Consider the following 9,190-nt stretch of genomic DNA (forward strand, 5'->3'; position numbering starts at 1 on the left):
TTGCCTCACCTACCTTATTCTCCTTACTTTTCAGCAAGGATTGGAATGTCTGCAACTCGTTGAGGAGAGTTGTAAGGGTATAGTCAACTTTTTCAGTATAGCATTACTGAAAAAGTGCAGGAAGCTATCTGGCAATGATTGCAGAATTATGCTAACCTAGTTGCCCTTATCGATGCATGACTCATTCATCTCCGCCACATTGAAGTCATGTTCAGAACGTGTTCACAAACAGATGTTCCTTCCTCCATTTTAGAGTTGAAGATGAATTTCAGGCTTCGTACTTAAGCTGCCCAGACGGTTGTCCGAAAATTCCCCACAGGAACTCCATGATCTAATGTGCCGGGACCGTAGGCTCATGCTTCTTAGCCAAAACGCCGTTAAGACTGACCAAGATGTAAGTGCGGGCCTTTTCGTTCGCCCGTGTTCATCTCTCATAAGCCTCTCAAACATTTCAAGTGGTGCTCTGAGTCAGAATAGGAGAACACTCCTCCATAAGGACGAACCTTAGATCATAGATGATCAAAATTGTAGTTATCGTGTGTTTCTAACTAGCGTAATTCTCGCCAGTCAACTTATCGACACTTAAAAGAGCTAATGTGGTTGTAGCCATTTACGTTACTGAAAAATGAACAAACTTAATGAGTCTATGCAATACCACTTTTAACACCAATTTTAGTTTTAGCAAAATAGTTTCCATGTACCCTAAATGAAAAGACATCCATTTCGCAATGATGTCCCAGCGAGGCAAGACAAAAGTCACCGATGGGGTGACCAAATGCCTCTTCATTGGGATGGGACATTCTCAACCATTAGGTAGAAACAACTCTTGTAACTGACACTAACAGTCACCACTTTTTGGTCCAGAACCATTAACATTTAACAATTCTATGTAAGTGTAACCCCTCATTTTTGTCCCTAGAGTCCCACCCTAATGCGCCCATCGTAGAGAAAAGGCAGATTAGGACAAGAGACAAAAGTGACCTTTTCTTATACAGAAGATCAGATAAAGAGTCGTGCAAAACTGGCATCCTATAGAGGGACACTCCCAGGGTGCCTCGAGGCGATGCACAGAACGTCATCCAACCTAATGAGAGAGACTGTGGGATATGTTGTCACACGTCTTCCTCCCACTTACTATGAACATTCTCTCCATTCACCTTGGGTATTGACCTACCCAAACACGATCGTTTAAGGGGACACTCCCAGGGTGCCTCAAGGCCGAGGATAGATCTCACGGTGTGAACATAAAGGAAGAACCGTAAAGAGGTTTAAGTGAAGTATCATATACCTCAAGTACCTCCCAATGAATGTTCAACCCAGGGGTTTATTAACTTAGATCATTCGACTACTAATTTTATCTAAGTGTGTTTAATTTGCTAGAAAACAACTCTTGTCTTTGATATTAAACAAGTTCAAGCAAGTCCCATTAAACTCTTTAACGAACTATCCTCAAATTTGCATGCGTGCATCAAATCTATCTAATTCACCTTTCTAGATAGGTTCCCAGGTAGGGGTGTTCTATTTTTGTCATCTTAAGAACCCCAGCCAAGTAAACCAAATCCATTTATGTCAAGTAGGGGTGTTCAAATCTATCTAATCCACCACAATGCATTAAAATGGATTCTCAAACGAAGTTAGGAATATATGTTGGATATAATTCCCTATCAATTATTAAATATCTTAAACCCTTGGTAGGTGATGTATTTACTGCACAATTTGTTGATTGTCATTTTAATGAGATAAATTTTTCAACATTAGGGGGAGACATTAAGAAATTGGAAAAAGAAGTTACATGGAATGCATTGTTATTGTCTCATTTAGATCCTCATACAGATCAATGTGAACTTGAAGTTCAGAAAATAATTCATTTGCAAAATATAGAAAATAAATTACCATATGTATTTATAGATGCAAAGAAAGAAACTAAGTCACATATACCAGCTGTAAATGTTCCATAAAAAATTGATCCCAACATAACAAGATGTCACTAATAAGTCTGGTACACGTCAAAAGTGTGGTAAACCAATGGGTTCCAAAGATAAAAATTCTCGAAAACAAAAAATAATTAATAGTAAAAAATACTTGGTTGAGGATGTAAATACCCATGAAGAAATCCTTAACATGACTAGTGGGTAAGGTGAAATACCTAAAGATAATAATTAGATTTTAATAAACTATGTCATGATATGAAAAAGATGGAATCGAACTAATGTAGTTATTGACAACATTTTTACAATAATGTTGCTCTTGATATTATATCTGAAAATGAGGATCCTTGACCAAATTTTATTAAAAAAAAATGTCAACATAGAAAAGATTGGTTTCAGTGGAAAGAAGCAATTTAAGCATAATTAAACTCACTTTCAAAACAATAGGTTTTTGGACCAGTAGTCTAAACACCATAAAGTGTCAAACCTGTGGGATACAAATGGATACTTGTGAGAAAAAGAAATGAAAATAATGAGGTCACAAGATACAAAGCAAGACTAGTTGCACAAGGTTTTTCACAAAGAACTAGTATTGATTATGAACAGATATTCTCTAGTGGTGGATGCAATTACACAAAAATATTTAATTGGCCAGACTATGTATGAAAGTTTGGATATGCATCTTATGGATGTAGTCACGACATATTTATATGGATCTTTTGATAGTGATATTTATATGAGAATTCTAGAAGGATTTAAGGTACTTGAAACATATACATCAAATTCCCGGGAATGGTATTCAATAAAGTTACAGATATCACTATATGGATTGAAACAATCAGGACGGATGTGGTATAATCACCTGAGTGGATATTTATTGAAAGAATGACATCAAAATATTTCAATATGTCCGTGTGTTTTTATATAGAAACAATCAGGATTTGTTATTATAACTGTATAAGTTGATGACTTGAATCTAATTGGAACTCTTGAAGAGCTTTCAAAGGTAATAGAGTATTTTAAGAAAGAATTTGAGATGAAAGATCTCGGAAAACAAAATTTTTCCTTGGTTTGCAAATTGAGCATTTAGCAGATGGAATATTTATTCATCAGTCAACTTGTATAGAAATTTTTTTGAAAAGATTCTATATGGACAAAGCACATCCATTAAATATTCCAATGGAAGTCTGTTCATTGGATATAAAGAAAGATATATTTCGATGTCGAGATGATAATAAAGAACTTCTTGGTCCTAAAGTATCATATCAATTTATGTACTTATGTATCTTGCTAATAATACAATATCAGATATTGCATTTTCACTAAATTTATTAGCCAGATATAATTATTCTCCAACAAAAAAACATCAGAACGAAATTAAGCATATACTTCGTTATCTCCAAGAAAAAATCGATATGGATTTGTTTTATTCAAATAAATCAAATTTTGACATAGTTGGTTATGCAGATTCTAGAAATTTATCTGATCCACACAAAGCTAGATCTCAAACAAGTTATTTGCTCACATGTAGAGGAACTATTACGTCATGGCGATCGATGAACATGAAACAAACCATAACAGCCAGTTCCTCAAATCATGTTGAAATTCTTGCAATTCACGAGGCTAGTTGAAAATGTCTATGGCTAAGATCAATGACTCATCACATTCGTGAAACATATGGCTTGTCTTCTAATAAAAATCTTCCAACAATATTATACGAAGACAACGCAGCTTGCATAACCCAAATCAAAAGAGGATATATTAAAGGAGAAAGAACAAAGCATATTTCACCGAAACTTTTCTACACTCATGATCTTGAAGAAAATTGTGACATCATTGTACAACAAATTTGTTCGAATGATAACCTGACAGACTTATTTACAAAGGCGTTACCAACCACAACTTTTGAAAAATTGGTGCACAACATTGGAATGCGTGACTCAAAGATCTTAAGTGATTGTTTTCATGAGAGGAAATAAATATATTGTATTCTTTTAAGATTATATATAATATGAAATATGTACTCTTTTTCCTTCATTAGTTTTTTTTTTATCATTGGATTTTTCCTAGTAAGATTTTAACGAAGCGTATTTTATATATATGTAGGCAACTAAGAAGGAGTATTATAAATATTAGAAAAATAAATAAATACACATTACTTAGTGTCCTAAAAATCATGTGTAATACTTCATGTTGTCCATATGCCTTATAGTTTATTTATGTTTGGTGTCTATATAAGACTCCTACTTACCACTTGATCACACACCTTGGTAAGAAATCCACTTCAAATTTTCATAATTTTAGTTATTTTATTTTATTATTATATTATATTTTCTCTATATCCATTGTAATTCTCAATTTCACAACAAGAATAGTGTAAACTATCTCCATAATCATAACTCAACTGTTTATTTATTTCTCTTTTAAGTTTTAAGCCATTGGACTATATATATCGCAACTTTCTTATGTATACATGGCTTAAAATTATAACGTTTGTGTTGCATGTTTAAATTACATTTTTGAGTTGAAGACGGCTTTTTTTTTTTCTTTTTTTTCTTTTTTGAGTTGAAATCCCTTTTATTTCTGGCTTGAAGATAGAAACGAAGAAAAAAAAAGGAAAATTAATATTTTAAAACCTTTATTAGTTACTTTTTTTAAAAAAAAATACTAATAATAATAATAAAGTATTAGTTTGCTTAATAAATTATCAACTACCAATAAAATTAAACTACCACAGTTGCCAGTCATCCACCTACAGTGAGTCATACAAACGTTTTGAAAAGTTGTCCATAGACTCTAGTCACTTAAAACATTCTTCAACATCCAAGGTTACATCTTTTGAACATGTCAGCTCAAATGTCACTCCAACATCCCCAAACTACAAGCAGCTAACAGCAATAGCTAAGCAATGTTTCAGGCATAACAATACCAACGTACAGCATTTCTTCATTTCCAGCAGCTGTAACTTGTTCACCATGTGCACGAACCCCTCTCAAGAAGTTGAATGCTGGAGGATAAAAATGCCGACTCATCATTTACGTTTCAAATACATGTCCGGTTCCAACCCGGCTAGAGTAGGCGGAGTTTCCCAGTTACCGCATCAATGGCCTCCTTTGGCCCTATTTAAAAGAGAGATGGGGAAGATGTATATTGTTAAGAAGATGAATTAATAGTTAAATTTATGGTACTCGATCAACTTTAGTAAATTTTTGGGTTTAATAATAGTTTAACATGATAACAGAGCACGATATTGTGTGTTTTATACTCCTATAATGTCATTTTCTCTCTAATGAATATGGAAAATTCAATTACCGGGTCTTGTGCTATTTTCCAAGCTCACAATTACAGAGAAATGTTAAGAATATGAATTAATTATTAAATTTACCCTAACTCAAAACAAGCCAACATGGATTACGTGTTGTACATTACTACAAGAAAGACGCGATACAAGGAAAATCAACCAGGCAACCACGAATTCTATCATAGGATAAAGAAGCATTACCAGGTCCAATGGCAAGAACAGTCTTCGATCCAGCCGAAACCTGCACATCATTGAACTGATTTCAGGATGCCAGGTTCCGGAGAACTAAATGTACTTAGTGAAATGAATACAAACATGTTTCCTGAGGTGTCCAATTATAGGCACTTTGAAGCTCATCAAATTGCAATGAAGCACAGACTCGAATACATACACAGGATACATATACGATAAGATACGGCAATATGTCAATTTTTAAAAAACAAGAATACTGATACATTGAAGATACGTTCTTTTTTTTTTTCCTTTAAAAAAATCTAAGATATAGGTAAATTTAATATAAAGATACTAAATGTAATCCACTAAATCCATGAAAAATCATAAAATGTCTAGTTAATGACAATAATACATAATACAATACAAACACTCAAATACAATACAAAAAGCAACATTAGAGATATTGAAGTACAATAGTTAATAGTTACAATATAAAAGGGACTCAGATTGATCAAAGAAAAAGAAGAAGATTAGAGGGGGAAGTATGAAGATAAACAAATAACTTATTTATTGAATTGTTAAAGATATTCAAGTGGGTTATATCTTGCGGGAATTTACGAGGACTCGAACGTGAAGATGAAGATTAGGGTTTAGGCTTTTATTATTATGATTTCTTCTTTTAGTTTTGGATTTGCTTAGTTTTGGGTTGAAAAAGATTTGATGAATTGTTTATCTTTTTTCTTTTAAAAAAAAGTCAGTGTAAAAACACATACGTCAAATTGTGCATATCTGGGAAGCATCTGGAAGTATCGATATTTGATATTATTTACCTCACATGAAGCATATGTGCTCCATAGTCAAAATGATAGCATACAAATTTGGACTAGGAAAGATTCGCTCTTCAAAGAGCCAAGTGATTCTTTCCATCAACTACAAACCAAGGGTTTTGCAGCCATTATATACAATACTGAACGACCAATAGCTATTCTTTGCACTTTGGAGACCTCATAACCTTGACTTTCTGATATCTAACAGTCAGGAAAATATAATACCGGTGCAAGTCAGCATAACATGTGGAGAATCGTTTGACTATGCCAACATATAGACATTAATAATTCAACATGTCAAGCATTATTGTACCTGTTACCCAGTTAGTTACCCCACCATTTCTCATGCATTAATCAAAATGCTTCTAAAGTCATCCGAGTAGGTGAGTGCAGAACAAAGTTTGTACCTGTGTGCGTCCAGCATCAGCAACAACAAAAGTAGGAAGGCCAATGTTCTCAGCTGCATCCTTTAGTTTATTCCTGATTTAAGAAAATAAGTAAATTATTAACAACAAAAGTGTAACTTCAATGAACAACCCTCCCCCTGTGCTCTCTTCCCTCCTCCCAATCCTCAACACAACCATACAAAGCCTTTCCAATAGCCGAAGGGTTTCAGTTTCACATGTTTATTACATATTATATTTTTGGAAAAAGGAATCACCTGCTTACATTTCTTGCTGGTTCTTGCATGTTACAACTATTTTTGGCTGCCCACATAGCTCCCACTGTCTCAAAAGGTTTCGGTGGCTGCACTAGATATTTGAAATGAGCATAGATGCAGAAAAGAGAGAGGGATGAAGAATTAGTTGTGCAGATGCTCTGATCAAAGCAGATATTCGGAAATACTATAGTATAAGGAGTACCTTTGCATTAGTTCTGCATACAAGCCAGTAGCAGCATCTTCACAATTTGACAGAAAATCATGCAAAAATATTTAGCTTTGATGGAAAAAAGACATGAAGTGATAGACGGACCAGAGTAAGTAGAAACTAGAATCAAATGCACACTTAACAAGTATGAAATTCAGCATCTTAAATCTTACGAGCACATTGAGATGCAATTTTTCCAGAACCCATCTTCAGATCTTGCCTAACAACAAGGACCTTCAATTAAAAAGTAAGAGTGTCAGATGATTCTTGATAGCTAGACGCATTATGCAAGTTACATAGTGCAAGGACTCGAGGTGACTGTCAGTGTAGTTCCCATGCTTAAGGGAGGCACATAACCCATACAAATATACATATAACCAAGTTCGAAAAGTAAAGATAACTTGTCTAACTGCTGAATCATATTTCACCAGGCCCTTTTGATCCTCAGACTAATGGATTCCCTTTTTACATTCTGTCCTGATGGTGTAAGCACCGAACCGAGAACTCTGCCTAATGATTAGGCAAATACGCATGTTCACTTGAAAGTTGAAGGCTAACTTTGTTTACAATATTATTATACAACCACCTCAAATATGGCGTGGCCCAAAAATCTTCTATCTTACAAGCAATTCAAGCCTTAAAATCTGAGCAATAGAGAGCCATATTCATTGGCATTAAACAGAAAACCTCATCCCCATATCTAAGTATCTAACGATGTACTATTCCAAGCCCTTTTATCGTAGACAGTTTGAGTCTGAACTAAAATATTTTTGTTTCGTTCTTTCCTTTCATTCTAATTTAGTCATCATAATCCATTACAAACATGTAGAGAAATCATTTCCAACTCTACAGAATTCCAGACAAAGGTCACAACAAAACAGACTGCAAAATTGGTGAAGTCGAAAACTAACCAACTTGAGCTCTTGATCACCGTTGTTTGAAGGAGATAGCTGTTGGTACTTTGACGGCAGGAAATAACCCTTCTTAGCATTGCCTCTACTGGGTTTTGACAAATCCAAAAACAACCCAAGAATGAAACCAATTACGAGGCCTGGAATGAAGTTTTCGGGTCTGAAACTCACCGACAGCCATTCTTTTTCTGACTTCAGTTGCTGCTTCTAACAATACAGAACAAGAAAACGAAAAATTCATTAAAACATCAAACAAGAGGGGGCAAAGAGGGAGAAAGAAAGCAACCCAGGAAATTGAATACCTTTCTGGAAGAATTAGAAGAACCCAACATGAGCTTCTTAGAAAAGCAGAGAGTGGGAAAGAATTAGTGGGTAAAGCGCGGCTGTACTGTTTCAATACCAATCTTATCTCGTGGGTGTTTTTGCCTGAACTCGTGAAGCTCGACTGGCAAAAATGGGAGATTCAATTCAATCAGCACATCAGCAACTGAGGGGGGAAATGGTGAATCGGGCCAAAGGGCCATTTGGATATTGAAGGTCCAATACGGGTGCTGCAGTGTTTGGGCCACGGTCTCATTTTTAATGAAGAAAAATTTAAACAATCAACTTAATGATATTTAAAATTTCAACTATATTTCATAACTAGATTTTTATAGATTTTTTTGGTAAATTTAACTTTGTAGTATATTCTCCCTTATTTATTTTTGTAGTAATGTGTAATTAAAATATTAAACGAAATCAAAATGAATTTAATATTAATTATTTAGATAGCTTTTTATTTTTATTAATCATTAATTACAAAATGCATCATCATTAATGAGTATTTTCCATTTAATTATTTCTAATTCTATTCCTTAACAAATATGTTATATATCCCTAAACCTTATGAATATATTATGGTGGTTATGTTCTCAAAATTATTTACCTATAATGAAACGTTTTCAAACAAAGTATCTAACTTCATGAAAATTGTAACAATTATCATACTTTAAGGATGGATTTTGCAATTTGTCCTAACATTATTATTATATAATATGGTGCATATATTTACAACTAAATATACATGTATATATGTGACAAAGTGAAATATATATTTTAATATAAATAAATCTGATATATATAGAAAAAAAAAAAGGAAATATAGATGAAAACAAAGATCCGGTACTATAATTATGTATTA

General features: G+C 33.8%; 1 protein-coding gene across 8 annotated transcripts; it reads right to left on the reverse strand.

Annotated features, from left to right (window-relative positions):
- Window positions 1-4,619: 4,619 nt before the first annotated feature.
- On the reverse strand, window positions 4,620-8,514 carry LOC120087327 (Peptidyl-tRNA hydrolase II (PTH2) family protein). 8 transcript variants are annotated; one of them, XR_005484486.2, is made up of 9 exons: window positions 8,313-8,514; window positions 8,011-8,217; window positions 7,273-7,333; window positions 7,094-7,130; window positions 6,900-6,977; window positions 6,638-6,710; window positions 6,234-6,431; window positions 5,431-5,470; window positions 4,620-5,047 (listed from the first exon to the last, which is right to left on the reverse strand). XR_005484486.2 is itself a non-coding variant. In XM_039044307.2 (8 exons), exons 1-8 carry the CDS (start codon window positions 8,340-8,342, stop codon window positions 4,998-5,000), a joined length of 576 nt encoding a protein of 191 aa, XP_038900235.1. In that variant the 5' UTR covers window positions 8,343-8,514; the 3' UTR covers window positions 4,620-4,997. The 8 variants fall into 8 exon arrangements, 3 of the variants coding, with proteins under 3 accessions (XP_038900235.1, XP_090174474.1, XP_038900236.2); XR_005484487.2 differs by having other exon boundaries at window positions 8,011-8,211; window positions 8,313-8,493; XR_016532503.1 differs by lacking the exon at window positions 6,234-6,431 and having other exon boundaries at window positions 6,892-6,977.
- Between the last annotated feature and the right edge of the window lie 676 nt (window positions 8,515-9,190).

Source organism: Benincasa hispida, chromosome 9 (genome assembly GCF_027475165.1).
Source record: "Benincasa hispida cultivar pf3 chromosome 9, pf3_genome.v1.1, whole genome shotgun sequence".
Classification (NCBI taxonomy): domain Eukaryota; kingdom Viridiplantae; phylum Streptophyta; class Magnoliopsida; order Cucurbitales; family Cucurbitaceae; genus Benincasa; species Benincasa hispida.